Raw genomic sequence first — 23,036 nt, 5'->3', positions numbered from 1 at the left:
CGTCTATTGCATCACGAATCATTTTGGATAAAAGGACTTGTAATAATGGTGCGGATTTGAATTTGACGGATGACGTATTTGCTTTTATAGTATTTTTATTGCATTTCCCTGTAGATATATTCTGGCGGAAATTTTCTTCCCCCTATATCACATACACACATACAAATATATATATATATATATATCTACACGCTACTTATGTCCTGGGTAGACGTTGGAGCTGAGAAATAATGAGAAATCCATATTATATTATATTATCACTACGACTTTTTTTCATTTTATGCCTAGTGAATACCTATTTATATTGTTTTCTTTACTACGTCCCTCGATCAGCTAAGGTGTACTTTACTCTACATTCTAAGTCTTTTTTGAGAACACCAGCCCCGTGACTTAATTCCGCTCGATGGATATAGTGGACTCAAAGCCAGCGACATTTCAATACATTTCAATCAATCAAGCTACTCACCCTCTGTCGCTTTTTCAGTATCTTCCCGGATAATTTATGGTTGGTGCATTTTGTCTTGTTGGTGAAAGGATGGGCCAAATTCGTTCAAGAGGTCGGTGGTGTAGATGTCCATTCACTTGGAGCTGTGGTCCTCTGAACAGCCGTCAGATGACATGGAAGATATCCGAATAATAGTAGACAACCGTCCCTTTCTAGCTAAAGTGATGTCCAAAAACAGTGGCTAACATTTAAATCTATCAACGGTGCCAAATTTGATACTCCTGCAATCATGGTTTTAGCCACGCCCTCGTGTATCGCGAGATTCGGCGCCTTATCGTCGTCAGCCATCGTGCTCGGCCTCGGGGCCACATTCATTCAAAACAGAGCATCCAGTACGGAGTTGCTGATATACATAGAGGTTCTGTCGGCTCTGACCGTCGTGGGATCGATGGTACCGCCGTACCCAAACTTCGCGTATGATTTGGTTTGGACACTGGCATGGAGTTTGGCCGCTGTCTTCGCATTGGTAATTCAAGTGCGTTATCCCGTCTTCCGGCTCCTCCATGACCTCGCAGCAGTGAAGTGAACAATGAATGGCTCAGCGGTATTCAAATCTTCTAGATCTTCGAATCAGATTGTTATGGCTTCCGACCTGATGGAAAGATCGGCTGCGCCAGTTACAAAACTTCCACGGCATTTGTCTTTATATGCATGCTTGCATGGCTGACAAGCGTCTTTTTTGTAAGTGAGCGTGGGCCGTTTCCTCGGTCCTTAAACACCTCCTCGCTTGTGTGTATTTCATGTGAAGGAGGCAGGTGACTGAGAACATTCTTGCAGGGAGGCGTCCGTATTGTTGATGCTAAATTCGATATCCGCTCCCTCAAAAATCGCCTGTAAGTCCCTATGCATAATTATCTGAGTCGAATGGCTGGGGTGGAAACTGAAGAAAGGGTCCCACAGGCTCAACGTTGAGGCACGGAGTCAAGAACAAGAAGTAAAAGGAGAATATCGAGAAGAAAGGAAAAAGGAAGGATTGGATGAAACGGTGGAAAAGGTGCCTTCAGGCGAAAAGCGAAAGAAGACGAAGAAAGTGAGGTGAGTTTCGTTGACAAACCGAAGGGATGTCATAACGCCCAGCTAATTGTTGAAAAAGGGGTTTTGGAAACTCTCACATTGCCTCGCACTTTGTCTGCTCTTGCATTATTGGAGTCGTGCTCTTGACCGTGGGGCTCCTGGTTTTGTAGGTCCTGGTACTTCCAGAGATGAGGTTCTCCTGCATTATTTGCTTCCCAGCGTGGGTACTTGGAACAAACTGACTCATTCTACAGATTCATCTGGGGCGTTCCAGCATTTGGAAGATATCTCATGTATAGAACCCCGATTCCTGACTATAACGTCACCCTGACAAATCCAACCAACGATAACATATCCTTTAAGATATCTACCAATATTCGAGTCCCGGATGGGTTGAAAATTTCTGTCGATCCAATGCATGCAGATTTCTTCATCCAAGACAGAATGTCTTTTACAATTCCAGTTGTGACAGTCGATCTCCCCAAAATGTCGTTTCGCTCGAATGATCGAATCGAGCTTGTAAACGAAACGTTGAAATTGGGAAATCTGAATGAATTTGCAAGGCTGGCCGAACAAGTCGCGTATCAGCCAGCTTTCAGGTTGGTGGGTCGAGCACGTGCAAAAATAGGCATTCCTCTGATCCAAGCAATCTGGGTAGATATCAATGGGACTGTTGAATTGCCAGGTTAGATCGCCCTCCTTGGGATTGTTCGATTTTTCTATTTCACAAGCTCTGATTTTCTTTATTTTCTTCTTCTTCTTCTTATTATTATTCCCCCCCTTCTCGGGTAACTACTCACAGTGAGAAAGCGTTTGGCAACTTTGTCCAAATTGATATACGAGACGTCGGATTACAGCTTCCTGACGCTGAAGGCTACAATGTCGTAGCCAGAATAGTCATGGCCAACCCGACCCCAATTTACTTAACTCTGGTAGGTATTTCCAATAATATCCACTTATCATTCATGCTTGGTGGCCATGTACTGACATCCAGGAAAACCCCCCAAAACAGGGTGATATAACTGTTCGGATATTGGTTGGCAATATCCAGGTAGGGCGGGTTATCGTGGCCCTCAATGAAATCGTACCTGGCAACAATACCCTTCTCGTCAAGGGAAACCTAGATTTTGGGACCATCCAAAAGAATATCATCGCTATATTAAAAACGGAGCTACCATATCTGAAGCAGGGATTGTTAATGGCGTCTGCGGTAGTCGAATCAATGGTGTCTCAGGGGCAGCGTCTGAGCTATTGGGAAAACTCGTTTCAATCAATCAAGATGTCCGCCATAACACCTATGAAGCCTCTTTTTAGCAGTGTAATTGGCAACCATTTTGAGTCATCAGAGTCAGCACCCATGGAGTTGCCAGACACTGGCGGGGTTGGCGGGGATATAATCGCAAGCCTCGCAGATAAGGTTCTCAAGACCATGAATAATGTAGGCGAGCATCTCAATTTGTGGAATGGAAGGGGAGAGCTTCCCAACCAGTTGTGAGTTTTTCTCATCGCAGTGTCCATCTGAATAGACCTTTTCTAGATAGACATCGAGACCAACAAAATACAAGTCTTAGTCACAATCGACAGCACAGTGGAATGATTCCTCGCTGGATCGAACTCCAACGAACTGGCCAAGGAATGAAGAAAATTATTCAAATCTGGCTGCGCTAAAATAGCGCCGCTCTTTAAGCGAGCCAGCAGCCATCTGATTTGCCATCGATTTGCTTCTGACAGGACCGAGGTCTTCCTCCTCAAGTCCCCAATAGCCATGATGGCAACCTTGCGCCATATCGCGCAACAGCCTACTGCGTACAGGTCCGACGTGGCTCAACTGCTGGGACAATTTCGTCAAAAATAGATCGAAGCTAGTCGCGGGGCTTCTGTCTGCTCGCGCCGGATCTTGGCGGTGGGATTTGGGTTCAGCCCGGTTGTTTCCAGGGGCCTCAAGGAAACATTCGGTTCTTCCAGGGGCTGTCGCTGGTGGGAACTTGCTCAACCTCCGTCCCCGTATGCTCCAAGCCACTGAGGTCTCGAACGATCTAGCTTGGCTGCGGATAGTAACGAAGACTGTGTGCTTGAAGGCAACCCGTCGCAAGCAATGATCTATTACTGCTGTTCAGCGTCCTTCAGTCAGTGCCTACGATACCTGGGGCTTTGGATTTCTCTCGCGAGTCGTGACGCGGGAAGAAGTCAGAAAAGAAAAGGGAGCATCCTACACGTGGCAGAGCCAGCTCATGGATACGTTTGTTCACCAATGCCCGCCATCAAGCCGGTCAGCAAAACACCGTGTTAATTGGCGGAGAGCGAGAGCCACCGAGCAGTGTCTCAGCCTCGCTTCAACCACTGGAGGGAACAGAGGTGGAGGAGCAAACTCTGTCCTCTCGTCAACAAAACATCCTTGCATGAGGAGATGTGGGCCGATTGCTTGTCGCACAACAATTGCTGTCGGATGCATTCGAGATTATTATTTTCCACGGACAACAAGAATTGAGTACCGATGGGTTGACGCCTGACAGCATCAGAACTCCATGGAACTGGCACATTATCAGAGACTCAGAATGTTCTCTCTCTTTTCCAATGTCTACTGCAAACTTCGGCTATTTCCATCTTGACTCAGATCTGGACGAGGGGGTTCCGGGCCTCTTTTGGTGAAGGAACACTCGCCAAATTGCATGATGCTGGGGGAAGGTCGGTTTCTCGACCCAATCCTGGAACGCCGCGAAGCTATGACAAGCAACTAGACCTGTTCCTGAACGCCTCTCAGGCACACTTACACTAGTGTCATATTTCGGAGGGATCCCCTGTCGACGCTTGTATGTCCGATAAGGTTTGGCATCTTGATCATGGACGATTGGTTTCCCATCGTTCCTCATGGTTCAGGATGGTGTATAAAAACGGCCATTTCTCGCGGGTCAAAGATGTGGTTGTTGCTCTGTCGATGTTTCCCCTTCAGGTCCTTCTCTCCTGTTTCTTTCGTCACTCGTTTATGAAGTGACACTGCCAATCGTTTGATGATCTATGATCATATCCTATATACTTGATATTTTTAATTTAATTTAATTTCCCTGACCATCTTGGTCTCCACCATCGGTCACAATGAAGGTTGCGTTTGGCTCTGCGTTGCTGTCGGCTTTTGCCTTGCAGCGTGCTTCCGCTACTGTATGCTTGCTCTACAATCTCTACTTGTGGTTCCTGCCATTAACTTGAAATTTTATAGTTCAACTTCCCCGGGTTTCCCGGGTTTCCAGGTTTCCCCGGGTTTCCAGGCTTCCCAGGCTTCCCAGGCTTCCCGGGTTCCCCAGGTTCCCCAGACCCTAATTATCCCGTCGAGCCAACACCCACGGATTATCCTGTCGAGCCAACGCCTACAGATTATCCCGTTGAACCTACACCCACGGATTATCCCGTTGAACCTACACCCACGGATTATCCTGTCGAGCCAACGCCTACAGATTATCCCGTTGAGCCAACGCCTACAGATTATCCCGTTGAACCTACACCCACGGATTACCCCGTTGAACCTACACCCACGGATTATCCCGTTGAACCTACACCCACAGATTATCCTGTCGAGCCTACACCAACAGATTATCCTGTCGAGCCAACGCCTACAGATTATCCCGTTGAACCTACACCCACAGATTATCCCGTTGAACCTACACCCACGGATTATCCTGTAGAGCCTACACCAACAGATTATCCTGTCGAGCCAACGCCTACAGATTATCCCGTTGAACCTACACCCACGGATTACCCCGTCGAGCCAACACCCACGGATTATCCTGTTGAACCTACACCCACGGATTACCCCGTCGAGCCAACACCCACGGATTACCCCGTTGAACCTACACCCACGGATTACCCCGTCGAGCCAACACCCACGGATTACCCCGTTGAACCTACACCCACGGATTATCCTGTTGAACCTACACCCACGGATTACCCTGTGAGCCCTGAGCCAACACCCACGGATTACCCCGTTGAGCCAACACCAACAGATTACCCTGTGAGCCCTGAGCCCACTCCGACAGATTATCCCGTCAGCCCAGAACCTACTCCCACGGATTACCCTGTCTCCCCTGCTCCTACAGATGCTACGGATTACCCGGTGACCCCCGAGCCTACTCCCACGGATTACCCTGTCTCCCCTGCTCCTACAGATGCTACGGATTACCCGGTGACCCCCGAGCCTACACCCACAGATTATCCTGTCTCCCCTGCTCCTACCGATTCTACGGATTACCCTGTCTCCCCTGCTCCTACCGATGCTACGGATTATCCTGTCTCCCCTGCTCCTACAGATGCTACGGATTACCCTGTGAGCCCCGCTCCTACCGATGCTACGGATTATCCTGTCAGCCCAGCTCCTACCGATGCTACGGATTATCCTGTGAGCCCAGCTCCTACCGATGCTACGGATTATCCTGTGAGCCCAGCTCCTACCGATGCTACGGATTATCCTGTGAGCCCTGCTCCTACCGATGCTACGGATTATCCTGTGAGCCCTGCTCCTACCGATGCTACGGATTATCCTGTCAGCCCCGCTCCTACCGATGCTACGGATTATCCTGCCAGCCCTGCTCCTACCGATGCCTACCCTGTGTCGACCATCACCGCAGCACCGAGTTACACTACCTCTACCATCTACACCACAATCTGTGAGACGGTCACCAGTTGTCCTCCTTCCGTTGTATCATGCCCAGCTGGCGGATATCCCGTTGTCGTCACGAGGACCGTTGCTATAGCAACAACGGTCTGTCCAGTAGAGGCAGAGGCAACAACCCCCCCACAATCCACCTACACTACCTCCACCGTTTATACAACAACCTATGAGACGGTCACCAGCTGCCCTCCTTCTGTCCCGTCATGTCCAGCTGGCGGGTATTCCACTGTTATCACGAAGACCATCCCTATCTCAACAACGGTCTACTTGGTGGAAACAGAACCGACAACTCCACCTTACCCGACCCTCCCTAATCAAGGTTATGATACGGCTATCCCAGCTACTCCATATACCTTGAGCACTGCCATCTACCCAACTGCCACAGTTGGTTCTGAGTCGCCCACGTACTCTGGAGCTGCAGAGCCATCGGCTAGAGGCTCGACAGCCTTTATTGCAGCCTTCCTGCTGCTCTCAGGCCTAACGCAGCTCTAAATAATGATGGCAAGCGGAGAAATGAATGGCCTGACCGTTACATTTCAGTGAATGTACTTAAAGCTACTGCACGTCGTATTTTTGGAATCTCTTTCTTTCCTTTATTAATTCTATTTTCTTTCCTAATTCCTGAAATTACGTGCGAATCGTCATAATAGGACACATTCACTTTGGTTTTTGAGTGCAACAAGTTGGAGAAATATAGAAATATTTATATTGTAGATACCTGCTTCGCGACGGCTAAGCGAACCCATGCTTTTTATTTTGTTATAATGTTAAAGAGCAAGTATGGCGCTTTAGTTAGGCAGCTTAATTTAAAAATTGCCCATATACCGTCGCAAAACAGCCTTGACAGATTTGACCTTGCGAATATACAGCGTACATTTGGTCAGTTATAACTGTCCACATATATCAAGTGAGGTTTGAGAAAGTTTGGGGGAGGAGAATTGAACTTGGGAAGCTATTATGTATGTTCATTAACTATTTCTAAGGATACTGTGAGGGATAGATTCACATAGGATGAAGAAAAGGAAGAAGATTTTCACGCACACAATGTATATCTCAGTGGTTCATAAGATATCCTTAGCACTCTCCGTCACTTCCCCTGCTCATAGCGTTGTTGTGCACGACGATGTTTCTTAAAGTAGTGAGGGGGTATTTACGCAGTCAACCCCAAGTAATTACTTTTACCATGAAAGAAATATACACGTTTTGGAGGTCCGCATCCCATCGCCATCGCCCAAACGCCCATGATCCAATCACTCCTTCCACGGCACCATTTACACGGCTCCTTTCGTCTCCTGTACAGGTCCTCCAGCGGGAGACACCGAGGCTTCCTCACAACCACTGTTGCGAGGGGTAAGCCCATTTGCCACGCGAGTCACCCTCGATGTCAAATTTCCATCCCTAAACACGTCTTCCACTTCCTCCAACGTCTTCCCTACGGTTTCCGGATACCACAACCAAACCATCGCTGCTCCGACCCAATTAAACGCCATAAAGAAATAAAAGAATCGATATTCCAACCTTGACAGTCCAATTGGTGCACACTGTGCAAACAACAGATTGAATGACCAGTTGACGAATGTACTGACGGAGGTTCCGCGGGCCCGGATGGGCGTGCTGAAGATCTCTGCGGGGTATATCCACGACAACACACCGAGGGGTGTGAAAAAGAGCGAGAAGACAAAGTACATAGCGACGGCGCTGCGGAGGGCGTGCGCATTTGTCGAGCTATCCGGGTTGAAGTAGTGTGATAGCGTTGCTTCGACGCATAGTGTGGCGCCCATGCCTAGTAAGGATGGGATGAGTAGTTTACGCCGGCCGACCCGGTCGAGCAGGAATAGGCACAGCGTGTTCCAAGTCTGTGCCAGGGCACCAGAGATACCGATAATCATTAGCGAACGTGAGGTGGAGAAGCCCAGTGTCGCATAGAGGCGGGGGCCGTAAAATTGGATTACATTGACACCAGAGCATTGGGTGAAGGCCTGGATTCCGGCTGCGAGGAGGATGCGGCGGCGCCAACTTGGGTTTTTAAGAAGGATGTCGCGCCAGGATTTCGAGGATTCGCGCTGTTCGATGGAGATGGTTTCGCATATTTGTTTATACTCCTGCTGGATGAGTGAGGTATTGGAATGTGCGCGGGTTGAGTGCAATCGGACGAGGGTATCATACCCGCGCTGGGATTGGCCATGCTCGATAAGCCAGCGCGGTGATTCAGGGAGGAATAAGGCTCCAACAACAAGAAGTAGAGCAGGAAAGGCTTGGAGGCTTAGAGGGAAACGCCAGGAGAAGGAGTACCTCGCATGGGAGCTGCCGAAGCCAACCCATTGCTGATATATAATGTTAACTTTGGAATATGCGAGGGCTTTGGGCTAGCAGTACTTGTAGCAATGGTACGTTGGCTCGATGGGAGGAACTTGATGCGCCAGAGACATACCGCAATGAAGAAGCCCCATCCAATCATCCACTGTTGCATGCCGCCGAGCAACCCACGAATGCTAGGAGGTGCGATTTCGGACTATTTCAAGGGTGGTAAGTCAGGGCACTAAATACTAGGAAATCATATTTGATTGAGAGTCACTCATCCTCATCGTTTATGCACTAAATATCAAAAACATAGCGGCACATACGCAATAAACAGGGATGGTAGCAGACATTATCCCAACGGCTACTCCGGCGGTAAAGCGCCCTACAATTAACATTGCAATTGTAGACGCTGCGCCTTGGAGACAAGCTCCTAGAGTGCCCAGGATTCCGCCAACGAAAATGACCATCCGTCGACCATGGAGATCGGATAGGTATGAGACTCCAAGAGATCCAACAATAGCGCCTCCTACGAGGGAAATAATGACATTAGTTACTCTGGCTCCTTCTCGAGGCACATCGATCAGAGGATCAGAATGTAGGTCAAGGTGGAATGACCGCTCACCAGTGAAAGACGAAACAATACCGCCGGTAGAGGCGTCGTTCAATTGACCCTTGAATCTCTGTACGAAGTCATCCTGGGCAATACTCGACGAGATGATACCGCAATCGTAGCCAAAAAGAAAGGAGCCCAAAGCAGCAAATGCGCAGCAAATCGTCACCAGAACGTAGGGCATAACTCTTTTCCTTTTGTACTATACACCCGTAGCATACAACTTGAGGAATATGCCTATCCTATGTAGGATGTCAAAAATGGATAAATGGCCCTGTGCGGTCTGCCGGACTAGGTTCTATCTGCTCAATTTATGCAGTCCGGCGGCAGTTTGCGGAGTCCCAGGGCCCTTCAAACTCAGGTCTTGCAATGACTGCGATTCCGACCAACGTGCATGAAACAGTGCACTTCACACACCATGGCAGAAGCGCGTACAGGCATTCATAGAAAAAAAAAGGTAGAGGAAAAGTGCGAATCTCGAATTTCGGGTTATATGTTGTGCTGTAACGACTTAAGACAAAGCTGACATATCTCAATTGCAGACAGACCCTATCCTATCACACTGGATGAATTACTGGAAGGGTTATCCTGTATTGAGAAAGTAAACACACAAATCAACGGATGTCCGTTGCCTCTGTCTCGAATTTTTCGCATCTTGGGCGTAAGGCTGGATGCTGCCTCCTGGAGGCTAACTAAGGCAGCCAGTCAGATAATGCCTAGTCGCGGGTTAATATCGGGTTCCAACATCACGCCGGATCTGATTCTGGCCCATGGCCTGGTGGCCAGTGCAAGCTTTTTGAGACCGGCCTGTGGGGGTGTGAAGGCTGAACTCTGAAGCTCCGCAGAGGGAGGAAGGAAAGCAAGCGCACGAGCATCCTGTTCAGCCACAGAGCCAAAAGTTTCGGTCGAAGCCCGGTGCTAGTTAACTCGTAAGCATGGAAATTCAAACGTCGATGGTGGGTGTTTGGGAGTTGCAACTGTTCCATGGGATCGGGATCACTTTGATGAAGAGGTCCTCCATTACAAAACGACCGTGTTGAACTGGCATCCAGATATTTATAAATCGCGAATATGGACTAGGGAGGGGTGAAGAGCTCTGTCGGTTTTTCTCCTCTCGGGATGATTCCATATCGTGTGAACTACCAGTACTTCGTACGCTGCGTGGGAGAGCAGATGGCTGCTGGAAACTCCTTGATAACCTCGACAAACGCTTGAACAACGAGATGATTCGGGCCGAATTTGAAGCAGTTTCTGGCACCAACGGCGAGTGAAATAGCAATGTCAGAACTTGACGTGAATGCATGGTATATGGTTCGAGGCCTACGATTGCAGACTCAGCTAACCTACTTCCCGCGATTCAATACATATCACATAGTGCCAGACTTATCCCGCACACCTCGTATGGCCAATAATTGAGACGAGGAGTCAAAGGACGCAAGCGCATGGGAACTACCCTGTCTAAAACTATACCCATCTTCGCCCTAAAATTTGGAATTTTCATGTGGAAATTATTATGGGCTGACCAGAGGGATCCCAACAGCTTGGTCGCCTGTGGAGATGCGGTGATGCGGTGGCCCGGTGGGCGTCTCCTTGGACGGGTATCTCTCATGCATCAAACAGGGCGCTGGATTGCATCATGCACGGCTTATGAACCACAAAATGAAAGCTTCCTTGGGATCTCAACGATGCCCTCACTGTCCCTTGATGGTTTGCATTGTCATGATAAAACAACCCGAGCAAAATCTCGGGCTTTCACCCCATCGACATGGCTTCCCTCTTCCTCTCACAACCTGCCCGAGATGTTTTTAGGCTGGAAAGGCGTCTTCTGGTCAGCATTCATTCAAAGGATGACGAGGTGGGCATAAACAAAATGCCGACGACTATCACCTGATGAGCCAATCTTGGACGTCCAAGGGATGGGCGGTTGGAGCCTCGGGGTTTCTCGCTCCCTGGCATCGAACAGCGCGATTGGGAGACTAAAAGGTGACTGCAGGGAATCCTTGTCTAGCCTACGGGGTAATCTGGGTGGCCATTGCCACATCTGGGAACCAAACTCCAGACACTCCATGACGATTTGGCGAAGAATGGACAGGAAGGGAGGCCTGACTATGTGCGAACATTCCATACTGTGTACGGAGTACGCAGGTAGCACGTAGCTACTGCACACATCCACTCCAACGTCCTTCCCACCTGCCCCAACTATCTCGATGTTGCGCATCAACACTCACCGTAGGTTGCCTAGGCTAAGATCCTAGAAGGCCGGAGCCTTGTTGGTGCATTTTTGAGGGGATCTCCTTTCAACATTACTGCATTCAAAAGAAGCGTAGCGGCTCAGCGAGCCAGCAGAGCGTCATTTTCCATGATATTTCATTCAAAGTGTGCAGGAACCCTGCGCCCGAGCGTGCAGGCTTCAGCGGTGACCCCCGGCCTATTCCTAGAGTCTCAAAGTTGGGAAATCTGGACTAAACAAATCCGTTACCAATGTGCTGGGATGCCATGCTGGCGGTTCGATTTCTCCTTGCATTCATGCCGCTTGATTCCTCCTAGAACCCGTGGGAGTCCCAACCCAAAAGCAACGGCGTGTCTGGCAGCGTCGATGCATGGGAAGCAGAACGTCTGGAATGTCATTTTATGTCATTCTGATGCTTGAAATTGATCCGACTGGCCTCTGCATTGAATTGCGAAAACCATCCGATGCGCTGGCCCCTCAGCGCGGCAGCCGATGATGGGGTGAACTTGGTGAAGAAGGTTGACTACTTGTTTGGAATCCGTTCTTTGTTGGTCCCAAATGCCCGGTTTGCAACTACTTATTAGTGGCCTGGACCCCAGCCCCTCAACCTCTTCTTTGGCTTTTTTGCTATCTTATTTTTCTGGCGAGCAACATTCGCCATTTGTAGCTTCTTTTTTTTTTTTCCTTTTGTTTCGTTTCTTTTCTTTTTGTGAAAGCTTTTGAGTTTTTGGGACCTCAGCTCTCACCTTGGCAGGGCGTATCCTTTTTGGTATAGTTACTAGTATCATTTATTGTCTACAGCGTTTTACAGGCCAGACTAAATTTCACGTTCGGTATTACAATCCACGCTCCAGTAGCTGTTGACTCTGGATACTCCGTCTGGATGGCTACCTCGAATCCTGAAAGTAGGAAAACCCGGTCTTCGAGCCAGTTTCCAGAAGTCGACGACCAGGTAAGCAAAAGAGGAACCCTTTCCCCCACCCGTCATATATAACCCCCGACCCAAACTGTTCCATGCAACTAGGGGATATATTAATGGTTTTTTTCTTTTTTCGAAAAGGCTACCGAAGAAACCGGTAGTAGCTATGGAGATAATGGGTGAGCATCCGGTCATGACTGTTGGCGGGCAAAGCATGGAGGGGTATTGGACAATGATAGAGACCTGTACTCCAGATCCATTTCCAGCGATGCAGAAAAGTATCTCGGGAGAATGGAGAACAACAGAAGATACCATCTATACCGGGAAGGCTGTAAGTATGATGATAATATTCGTTGAGTTTTTGCCCGCAAGACAACTGATTTATACATCCCAAGCCTATCTCTTACCCAACGATGACAAAGAGAACGAACGGCTAGATATCCACCACGCGCTGGTGATGACTATCATGGATGAGAGACTGTTTCTCGCGCCCGTTAAAAACCCCACGAAGGTCATTGATCTCTGCACCGGCTCCGGCATTTGGGCAGTGGAATTTGGTATTTCCCTCTTGAAATAAAATAGGGCCCGCTTTGACAACGCGCCTTGTAATATGCAATGCTAACGTCCTATTCGAAAAGCGGACATGTTTCCCGAATGCGAAGTATGTACTCAAAAAAAAAAAACTCTATCGAGTGCTGTCCACGGTGGATATGAAAATGCAAAGCTGATAGATATCAGGTGATTGGAAACGACCTCTCACCAACCCAACCCTCACTGTCAGTAACTGCTTTTGTATGCCGCTCGGGAAGGGAAGAGGAAAAATTAAAAGACGTGTTATTATTTATTTGAAATCCGTGCGACATTTGGACTTACGATGTAGTACAGAGTGCCACCAAACTTGCAATTCATCGTTGACGACGTCGAAGCGGATTGGCTGTATGAAGACACCCCGTTTGACCTCATCCACGCTCGCTACCTGGCTGAATCCATCCGAGATATGCCCCGATTACTGGAGCAGGCCTACAAGTACATTCCCTCCCCCTCCCTGTTTTAAACTTTTCCGCCTTTTTGTTTTTTCATCCCTTTGGAGAGGCGGGTGAGGGAAAAAGAGAAGTTACCTACTTAGGCATTGTGAATGAATAACGTTACTCTACTCAGCTAACCTACGCGTGCGATCCCTAGCTGCACGAAACCTGGGGGATGGGTCGAATTCCATGATTGGGACACGCATCCTTACTCTGTCGACGGATCGTTAACGGGCACGGACCTCGAGCATTACTATAACGTGGTCCTGGCCGCATTTATCAAGCAGGGGTATTACACGCAGCCCGGAAAGCATCTTGAACAGTGGATTACCGATGCTGGCTTTGTAAATGTCCATGTCAAGAAGTATCGGGTTCCGCTGGGGACGTGGGCAAAGGGAGGGAAAAATGTGCGTATCTGATATTCCTTTTTTTACAGTGGAGAAGGGCAAGGACAACAAGGAAAATCCCCCCCTCCCCCCCTCAAACAAGAATATTATAAGGGGGACAAAGCAAAGCAAAACAATGGCAATGCCAGCCTGCTTTCTTTCCTCTCGCCCAGCCTTGGTATTCTTCCTTCTTCGTCTTCCCCCTAACTCAGCGCCCGCGCGCTAACGAGCTCCGTATATATATACATAACAACACCATGCAGAAACGAATGGGCGCGTATAATCTCATGCAGTTCGTCGAGGCCATCGAGGGGGGAGCCATGGCGGTGATGACGCGATACGAAGGGTGGGCGCCACAGGAAGTCCAGATCCTGACGTCCAAAGCCCGCAGCGATGCCAGGAGACCCGATGTGCATGTCCTGTTCGATTTGTATGTTCTGTTTCCTTAGTTGGGCCTTACTCCCTTCCCTTCCCGTCCCTCCCCGTCCCCAGGGCTCTCGCATCTTCGGCTTCTGCTGTTTATAATAGATTGCGATGCAAGCCATCCAGGCAGGGAAAAAGAAAAAAAAAATGAAAAATGAAAAATAGGGGCATTTATTTTCAATCTCAATGGAATGCAAGTCTTTGACTAACTGTGATATGCCCTCCTTTTGTAGGTATGCAGTGTGGGGCCAGAAGCCCGAGAGTTGACAAATCCCCGTTATTCAGGAATGGAAATCATTGCAATTCAAATTCAATTCAAATTTTTACTTTTCGTTTCATCTTTTTTTTTTTTTTTTTTTTTTCACCTTTCTGTTTGTCCGGAGTAATAATACTACTGTTCGAAATGATTTTGGGCGGGAGTACAGAGAGCAGTGGAAACCCCAATTCAGCTAAATGGTTCCGGGGGGGGGGATTATGAACCAGCGCACACACACACACCCACACACACATATATACATACATATATATAATAGATATACCTATTTGCAGGAAGTTCGAATCAAATCTATTATTATTCGGTCTAGTCGGGGGCCTTATTGAACTCTACGAAAATGTAGTATGTAGTGCATATTTGCTATCAATTTCACCACCGCCACCTCCTTGGAGCTTCTCTCTAGCTACCGATGGAGGCACTCACTGTTACAGAGTATACATACATACATCCATACATACGCAGTACTCGCATCTACCAGCCTTCCCCCCCTTCTTCCCCCCCGGGGAGCTGGAATTATAAAGGCGGGTGACTTGCGAGGGTCATGGGCGGAAAGCAAAAACGAACTCTCCCAAGGTTATGAAAGGGGCTTGCTTCCGTTTATAAACGGGTAACTAGAGCACGGATGATGGATGATGGATGATGGATGATGGATGTAACTCCTCCGTACCCCGTACGATATCCTCCCCCCCCCCAAAACACAATTCGTTTTCTCTAAATCCACACCGGAGAATTTTACTGCGGTACCTTATATGGAGGTTCAGGCTCGGTGCGTGAGTGTGAGTGCTGAACAACATGTCGCTCCCCGCCGCTGATTGGCTTGCTCGCAGCCACGCGTGCCCCTGCTAGCGCTGCTCGGGATTTGGATTCTTTTTTTTTTTTTTTTTTTCCCTGGCGGTCCACGGGGTTGGGGTTGGGGTGGGGGGAAGGACATTGGATTGGATTGGGCGCCGTCCTCCCCGGCGTCGATCACCCGCATGCCATGGACTTATCTCTCTATCCATGGGCCAAGGTATTTCTTGCCCGGATATGCTCATATCCAGTGTGAGACTGAGGGAGTTAGAGTCGAGTCGACAAAGGCAAGGGAGGAAGGAAGGGGTGTGTTGTGCGCGGGACGGGCAGCGGTTGCGGCTCACACGCGAGACTTTGTGTGCCTTGCCTTCATCGATGACAAATGCCCACCTGTGCGCACAGCTTCTCCCGCTGGGTATATGGATGGGGTTTAGGTTGAGTGGCCATTCGCCGGGGAGGAAGGGGGGGGTGGAGGGAGAGGGGGGAGAATCTTTACTCCTCCGCCAGATACATACATTCCATTTCTGGGGGTCGGTCGGTCTGGTGGGAGACGCGCGGCAACCGTTCGTCTGGTGGATGATGGGGTTCCTTTTTCAGGAGATCAAGAAGAAGAATTGATGGCCGGTTGTCTTCTAGAGTACAGACAGTACAGTACGGAGTCGTGGAACATTGGATCTGCCATCTCCAAATCAAGGACGTATCCGAATTGGAGGCAGAGGCAGAGGCAGAGGCAAGAATTCCCGACAGCATATGGTGATGTATGTACATACGTGTATTGCCCAAAAAACCAAGAAGTGTTCGCGGGCCGTTAACCAGTATCAACGGTGAAGATGAAGATGTATACTAATTGTGCCCCATTGCCCCAACCCGCGAGTTCCACCTTTGGGTGGCTTATTAAAAAATAAAAAAAATAATTACTCAACCAACTGAAGATTTGCATTCTAGAAGCCGTAAGAAAGTCTATAACTGCAATAAAACTTAGAAAATATCAAATCTCTGTCAAAAATATGCAAAATTCTGTCATCATAGAGAGAATTGCAAACAATCCTCCTTCTACCGAATGAGCCATAGCTGGGCTCTATCAATTCATTAAACATCTTGAAGGGTATAAGGGAATTTACACAGTGAACAATGGATCCAAAACAGAAGTCTGCAGAGGGATATAGAGATTATAGATAGACGTGGTCATTGGGACTTTTTCCATATGATGCACGGGCATTCCTATCTATCTAGATCTCATCGTACAATACAAGCAGCCTCGCTGACGTCATGCCTCGGCAAGCCTAGGTCACCTTTCCAAACCCCGATGCGCGTTGTCTCATTGGTCACGGCGGACACATCTTCGGGCTCTATCCGTATACGTAGCAGATATGGAGACACTCCCAAACACACAATGGCATCATGATCCACCCCCCTCCGCTGTTCCTCAGCACCCCACGTAAGCGGCATTGGGGACGACCCTGGCCTGCCGGAATTGCCGCTTCATGTTCTGGCCGGGAGAAATGCGAGCTGGCCACAGAAACTGCAGAGTAGTTGTCCCAGGTTGTCCCGCCTTTGGTTCACACAGAAGTAGGTGGTCATAGTCAAAACCATTGGTGGTTGGTGGGGCCGACGGTGGCCCTATTTTCGTCGCCCAGGGGACCAAAAAAACAAGATCATGAACAAGCATTTGGATGACGATCTGGAAAGTCACGGTGTGAGGCTCTCTGCGTAGAGAATTTTAAATCAAGCGGAAGAGGGATGTGAAAATATGCAAATAACTAGTTACAACCCTCCAGACACAAAGGACCTTCTTTTCATCGACCATAACAGCCACCGTTACGGGTTATTATTAGTATTATTATTGGAATCGCCATAGGTAACTAACTGCAGCACATGGACAGTATATCCTCCATCCCGTATCCCCCGTATCCCGTATCCCGATTACCAGGCTGTAGACCTGCAGCTGGGGCGGTGGCAGCTGACTGCAACTGGTCGAGCCGTCTTCACCGGGGCCGAAGAGGGAAGAGGGAAGAGGGAAGAGGGAGAAGGGAGAAGGAATCCCCAAGGACATTGCCTTAGTGTTAGCCTTCTGTTCCACTGGATCTGTGCTCGATTGATTCCTCACCAGCCCTGGGTACTTCGGCAAGGCGTACCCGTGGCGCCAAGACAGCGCTTGCTGGTACCTGCTCCGGCCGTACCACAGTCGGCACGGTGTTCCCCCTGGCCCATGTCCCATGCCCCATGGTCCAGGGCCTCCAGGGCCTCCAGGGCCAGGGCCAGCAGAGTTTTTTGACTTTCTGCGATCTTGCTTCCGCCGGGTTTGACTTTTGGAATTTTGGAATTTTGAATTTTGAATTTTGAATTTTGGAAGTTTTTGATCTCGAATTCCGAGCTGGCCCTCGCCCTCGCCCTCGCTTACCACACAGCTGTTCTCACTCAACTCGCTAGTTGGTTGGAGTTGACTATTTCTATCCAACCCGCCTCCCTTTTTCTTCTTCTCTCCCGTTTTTGTTTCCTTTTTCTCTCCATCCAGCCTGCCCGCTTTTCCGCCTTCTCCGCCGCCGAGCTCCCTCTGATCTCCGAGGACCCCTTCCCCCCCCTTTCCCTTCTCGGCTGGCCAGTTCCGCGGCCCACCGAGACACACCGAAACCACCAAACAACCCCCACGTCCGGACTGTCAGTCACCCAGTCCCCAGGATAGCACTCATCCACCGCTGCCTTCTACCATCCCTCGTATCCGTGAATTCTTGCTTGTCCCGGCGACATCGTCCACACTGCCAGCGACTGGCAACCCGCTGGCCAGCTTGGAGACTAGCATGTCCCGGCTCGACACCACCACCACCACCACCAGCAGTGAACGACGGCGACCATCTCCATCTCCATCCCTACCTCCATCACACTCCCTTCGACTCGATATTCGCTACGTTCCGATGTGACTTGTGCAGACTGAGGCAAAGAGTGTGTCAATTCCCCACCATGACGAGCCCTCAGGATAGCGCCACGGCTCCCGGTGTTGCTGGTTCTGGTGCTGGTTCTGGTTCTGGTTCTGAGAAGGGCCAGCAGCCGCCCGACGAGGCCCATGACGCGCTGGATTGGCGCGGCTCGAACAATCACTCGGACGAAGAGACCCCTCCAGATGTGAAGAGCCCGGGTTCGGACACTGTACAGCCGAAGGCGCCGCCACTGCAGAAGCGACGGAGGGTGACGAGGGCTTGCGATGAGTGTCGACGGAAGAAGATCAAGTGCGACGGCAAGCAGCCGTGTACCCATTGCACGGTTTACAGCTACGGTATGTTAACGGGGTGGTGCATTTGATTTTAGAGATGTCTTCCCCCCCCCTTCCCCCCCCAACTCTCCTTCAAACTGAATATGTGGCTGATTCGTTTTGAGTCGTTTTCTTCTCTTCTCTCCTCCCTTAGACTGCACCTATGATCAGCCTTCGAACCGCCGGCGAAATCCTGCCCCGCAGTATATCGAAGCACTCGAGAACCGGGTGCACAAGGCGGAGGCCATTCTCCGCACCGTCATCCCCGATCTTGACATCAACGACCCTCGCTTCGATACCGTTGGCCAGGAAGAGCTGGTGGCGCGGATCAGAGACCGGTTGAAGATCTCCGACGACGCGGACTCGGCGGGACAGCAGCCAGCGGGCCACGAGCGGGGTGAGGAATCGCTTCTGGAATCGATGGTCGATAATACGGGCCTGCTTGATGTTGACGACCAAGGCCACTGGGATTACCATGGCCACTCGTCCGGGTTGATATTCATGCGCCGTCTGCGGAAACAGTTTGGCAATCTTCCCGACCCTCGACCCGAGGACCGGCCGACCACCAAGTTCCAGAACATCTCCCACATCCTCGAGGGCGCGAAATCGTCCTCGGAATCCCCAATTGACTCCCATCTGTCCCCGCTTCATGACCTGCCGGACAGAGACGTTGCCCGCAAACTCTGTATGAATACCCTCGAGGATGCCTGCTGTATCATGCCGTTGCTGCACATGCCCAGCTTCTATGTCATGTTCGATCGAATATATGATACCCCGCCGGAGAATTTCTCCAACGAGGAGAACAGTTTCTTGCCCTTGCTATATCTTGTCCTCGCCGTGGGCTGTCTCTTTAGAGGGGTTGGCGATTCTACATTCGATAAGTCGGGTTACGAGAGCGCAACGGATCAAGGGTACGTACGGCTGTTTTGTTTTCTGGGTGCTTTTTTCTTTCTTTTCTTTCTTTTTTTCTTTTGTTCTTTCTTTCCTTCTCTCTTTCTTCCTTTATCTTCCTTTTCCTTCCCCCACCAGAGGGGCTATACATCATCAGCGTGATTCGTGAGTTTGTTTCCTGACATTCTACCTCTAACTATGAAAAAAAAAAAAAAAAAAATAGGTTTCGATATTTCAAAGCGGGGCGGCAGCTTCTTGACATCACTGAATGCCGTGACCTCACCTCTCTGCAAACTGTCTGCTTCATGATCCTATTCCTCCAGTCGTCAGCAAATATCAGCACTTGCTACTCCTACATTGGCATTGCGCTGCGTGCGTCGCTTCGCCTTGGACTCCATCGATCCGTCTCGGCCAATTTTAACCCTATCGAGCTAGAAACTCGCAAAAGGGTATTCTGGGTGGTGCGCAAGATGGATGTCCACGTCAGTACAATCCTTGGTCTGCCATCCATGCTCAGCGAGGACGACATCGATCAAGAATACCCGCAAGCCGTCGATGATGAGTTCATCACCGCGGAGAGGATTCTACCAGTCCCGCTGAACCATATCACTCTGATGGCCGGGGTGAACGCCCACATCCGTCTGGGTCGCATTGTCATGAAAGTGCTGAAGTATATCTACCCGATCAAAATCGCAAATCAGAGCGCGAACCATACGTACATGGTGAGCCACTCGAAAATTCGCGAACTCGAGCGTGATTTGCAGGCGTGGCATGAGGATCTCCCCGATTCATTCAGACCCGGGGGGGATGCCCCTCCGCATATTGAAAGGTGTGTTGTCCACACGTATTCCCGTATTTCCGTATTCCCGGATTCCCGGATACCTAATATTTACCCTCTCACGCTTGACTGACTGACTGCCCAAACAGGGTAAGGCAATTACTTCGGATAGGTTATGCCCACGCGCAGATGGTGATGTATCGGCCATTCCTCCATTATGTCACCGGCAACTCCCAAGAGCGGAAAATTGACAAACGGTCCTTTGCATGTGCGGCTGCCTGTGTGAGTGTGGCGCGCAATGTCGTTCACATTACAGCTGGGATGAAAGAGAAAAAGCTTCTCAACGGCTCCTACTGGTTCACGATGTACACGACGTATTTTGCGGTTTTGTCGCTCCTCTTTTTCATCCTTGAAAACCCCGAGTCGGCTACTGTCAAGGATGGCATTTTGAAAGATGCGCTTGAGGGCAAGAATGCGCTTGCCGGACTTGCTAAGAATAGCATGGCTGCAGATCGGTGTGCTCAGAGCTTAAACGTTTGCTCCCCATTCATTATTCTCCCCTTCCGGCCAAATTTTCAATTCATCTACTAATAAAGGCCTGGGCCTCCCTTTAGTCTATTTTCAAACACCTGCCGGAGAAATTGCAAAATCGACGAAACACCCCGACGCCCTTGAATAGGAAGCGTGCTCAACCTACACCACCACCAGCATCGAGAACCAAGGGAACAATGACTCCGCCACACTCTAACTCTGCTACTCCATCGGAAAATATGGTCGTGCAGCCTCCCCAAAGATCAAAAACATTCCCTGTTCATCTTGTGTCGAAGCAAGTGGGCCAAGCAAAGATTCAGACAGTGGGGGCTAGTGTTGACGATAATCATCATTTCCAGGCCGCACGCTCGTGGAGGGTGAATGAGCAGTCCCCTCTTGGTCTGTCTCAGGCTACTCCATCATCTGTTAATGATGAGGATATGCTTCGAAGTTCGTTGACGCCGTCGCCGTCGCCAATCTCTGTCTCGCAGCAATCGCTTTTGCCCGCTAATCTCCAGCAGCAGAATTATCAGCAACAGCAACAGCAACAACAAGAACAACAAGAACAGCCACCTTCGGTGTCATCGTCTGTGAAACAGGACACTTCATTTTCTCCTCCCTTGGATAGTATGGCCTATATACCGGATCTGATGCCTATGATGTTCCCCTCCGACGACCCGTTCGCCTATCCCACTCAACCCATGTCGACGCTTGAAAACAACCATTTCAAAGGCGAATCCAACATCGCGGGAGCGCAGTTTGGATTCACATCGTCCTCGTCCTCTGCAGATCCAACATCAGCGTCTACTCCAATTCTAGACCCGTTCCACTGCTTCCAGTCCTTCAGCAGCAATAACAACCAGGATACATCCGGTAGCACCGCCTCCTCATTACCACCCCATCTGAAACAGTTCCCCCAGCTTTCCACCCTTGGCGACCCAATGGCATCCGCATCATCGTCTACGTCACCCGGAGGCCTCTTACAAAGTCCCGATCTCATCTCGATGTCGGATGAGTCTTTCTTCTGGCAGGACCTAAAATCACACCAGCTGTCACAACCTCAGCATCCATCATCCCAGCAGCAGCAACAGCAGCAGCAGCATCATCCACATGACAGCCGTGACCACCATATGTCAGGAACCCCCGGATTCGGCATGGGGATGGGGATGGGGATGGGAGTGGCTGGTTTCGGCGGCCTCGGAATGGGCATGGGGATGAATATGGGAGTTGATTTGGATGATATACTGGGCAATATAACTGCTGGCGCGGCCAACGATGCTGCTGATGGCGTAGATACCGCGGGGCCAGAGGGGAATATCGAGTGGAGCCAGTGGACGGACACGGGATTATGACAGCAGGGGGAGTTGACCAAAATAAAGAACGAATAAAGAAATGAAAAGAAATAATCAATCCCGCAGGTATGTACCTTTTTTTTACGCCTTTCAACAAAGCCGGGGTTTGGTTTGTTTTTGTATAGAGAAATAACGACTTCCAATTTTCCCCATCATCTCCGTTGTTGGCGTCCATGCATGCATGATAAAACCAGAAGTGTAGTTTTTTCTTTTTTTCCATTTTCCACATTGTGGGACTGTTTCATACTCTATTTTACTATCATTCTGTTCTTAGGCTTTCTTTCCTATCATTTTTGCATTTTATGACGGTGATGATGACGAATGATGTCGCGACGGCGTGGGAGCATTCCATCGGTCCCTGATGGAAATCTTTTCCCGTTTTCTCTCCACTCCGTTCTGTTCCTAAATCTTGCAACGACTTTTTTTCGTGTTTTCCTTTTTTCTATTGATGTCTGTTGATAGAATAGTATCTATTTCTGGTCCTGGCCATGGTTCCTAGTCCTGCAGGGGTCCTTTCGTTTTCGAGCTTTTATATCTTGCCAACTTTTAAACCTTTGGCAAATCCTATCTTCTATTCTCTCGTCTTCTTCTTCTTCTTCTTCTTCTTCTTCTTCTTCTTCTTCTTCTTCACGTTATTTACTTTGTTCCCCTTTTTCATTTTTTTCGGCTTTTCCCTCTACTTGCGATAACAACATAGACAAAAATATAGCTGTACATATACCTATACATACACATACTGTACAAACCATATTAAATATCCAATCGAACTAAGTTAGCTTATCCTTGCACTCCACGTTATCTGATGCAACTCCAACTCCAACTCCAACTCTCGATCGATCGATACTAGTATAGACCTTAGTTAGTCAGTCAGTATACATCGATATGTCTATATATATATATATATATACATTTATTTCACAGCACAGCACAGGAATCCATACATAATCCCTCACCAGCTCTTGCTCTGCGCTCTTGGTCTCCAATCTCCACTCTCCGCTCTCCAACCTCCAACCTCCAACTCACACGACAAAATGTTCTCCAACCCCCTCACTCCAAGCAGCGCAGCAGGCGATCCTTTCACAAAAATCCCCCTCCTCAAAG

The 23,036-nt window shown here is 49.3% G+C and overlaps 7 protein-coding genes across 7 annotated transcripts; 5 read left to right on the top strand and 2 right to left on the bottom strand.

Annotated features, from left to right (window-relative positions):
* Positions 1-734: 734 nt before the first annotated feature.
* HCBG_06701 (uncharacterized protein) lies at positions 735-3,998 on the top strand (the record flags this gene model as incomplete). Its single annotated transcript, XM_045433750.1, has 7 exons — positions 735-980; positions 1,283-1,338; positions 1,599-1,685; positions 1,774-2,118; positions 2,322-2,451; positions 2,571-3,010; positions 3,318-3,998. The coding sequence occupies 7 exons, from the start codon at positions 735-737 to the stop codon at positions 3,616-3,618; spliced, it is 1,605 nt and encodes a 534-aa protein (XP_045285231.1).
* Positions 3,999-4,612: 614 nt separating this feature from the next.
* Positions 4,613-6,671, top strand: HCBG_06700 (proteoglycan; the record flags this gene model as incomplete). Its single annotated transcript, XM_045433749.1, has 2 exons — positions 4,613-4,675; positions 4,734-6,671. The coding sequence occupies 2 exons, from the start codon at positions 4,613-4,615 to the stop codon at positions 6,669-6,671; spliced, it is 2,001 nt and encodes a 666-aa protein (XP_045285230.1).
* Positions 6,672-7,450: 779 nt separating this feature from the next.
* On the bottom strand, positions 7,451-9,274 carry HCBG_06699 (sugar transporter; the record flags this gene model as incomplete). The annotated part of the gene is made up of 2 exons (XM_045433748.1): positions 7,451-8,503; positions 8,804-9,274. The coding sequence occupies 2 exons, from the start codon at positions 9,272-9,274 to the stop codon at positions 7,451-7,453; spliced, it is 1,524 nt and encodes a 507-aa protein (XP_045285229.1).
* Positions 9,275-9,795: 521 nt separating this feature from the next.
* HCBG_06698 (uncharacterized protein) lies at positions 9,796-10,393 on the bottom strand (the record flags this gene model as incomplete). Its single annotated transcript, XM_045433747.1, has 2 exons — positions 9,796-10,008; positions 10,091-10,393. The coding sequence occupies 2 exons, from the start codon at positions 10,391-10,393 to the stop codon at positions 9,796-9,798; spliced, it is 516 nt and encodes a 171-aa protein (XP_045285228.1).
* A 462-nt stretch (positions 10,394-10,855) lies between these two features.
* HCBG_06697 (uncharacterized protein) lies at positions 10,856-13,683 on the top strand (the record flags this gene model as incomplete). Its single annotated transcript, XM_045433746.1, has 10 exons — positions 10,856-10,945; positions 11,333-11,713; positions 12,132-12,272; positions 12,381-12,418; positions 12,494-12,570; positions 12,635-12,796; positions 12,878-12,900; positions 12,978-13,015; positions 13,125-13,265; positions 13,422-13,683. The coding sequence occupies 10 exons, from the start codon at positions 10,856-10,858 to the stop codon at positions 13,681-13,683; spliced, it is 1,353 nt and encodes a 450-aa protein (XP_045285227.1).
* Positions 13,684-13,907: 224 nt separating this feature from the next.
* On the top strand, positions 13,908-15,570 carry HCBG_06696 (uncharacterized protein; the record flags this gene model as incomplete). The annotated part of the gene is made up of 5 exons (XM_045433745.1): positions 13,908-14,080; positions 14,307-14,335; positions 14,607-14,689; positions 15,076-15,113; positions 15,357-15,570. 5 exons carry the CDS (start codon positions 13,908-13,910, stop codon positions 15,568-15,570), a joined length of 537 nt encoding a protein of 178 aa, XP_045285226.1.
* A 2,524-nt stretch (positions 15,571-18,094) lies between these two features.
* On the top strand, positions 18,095-21,935 carry HCBG_06695 (uncharacterized protein; the record flags this gene model as incomplete). The annotated part of the gene is made up of 5 exons (XM_045433744.1): positions 18,095-18,407; positions 18,538-19,294; positions 19,498-20,103; positions 20,202-20,586; positions 20,667-21,935. 5 exons carry the CDS (start codon positions 18,095-18,097, stop codon positions 21,933-21,935), a joined length of 3,330 nt encoding a protein of 1,109 aa, XP_045285225.1.
* Between the last annotated feature and the right edge of the window lie 1,101 nt (positions 21,936-23,036).

The sequence above is a fragment of the Histoplasma capsulatum genome, assembly GCF_000150115.1.
Source record: "Histoplasma capsulatum G186AR genomic scaffold supercont2.10, whole genome shotgun sequence".
Lineage (NCBI taxonomy): Eukaryota > Fungi > Ascomycota > Eurotiomycetes > Onygenales > Ajellomycetaceae > Histoplasma > Histoplasma capsulatum.
This window is presented reverse-complemented; position numbering and strand designations above follow the sequence as displayed.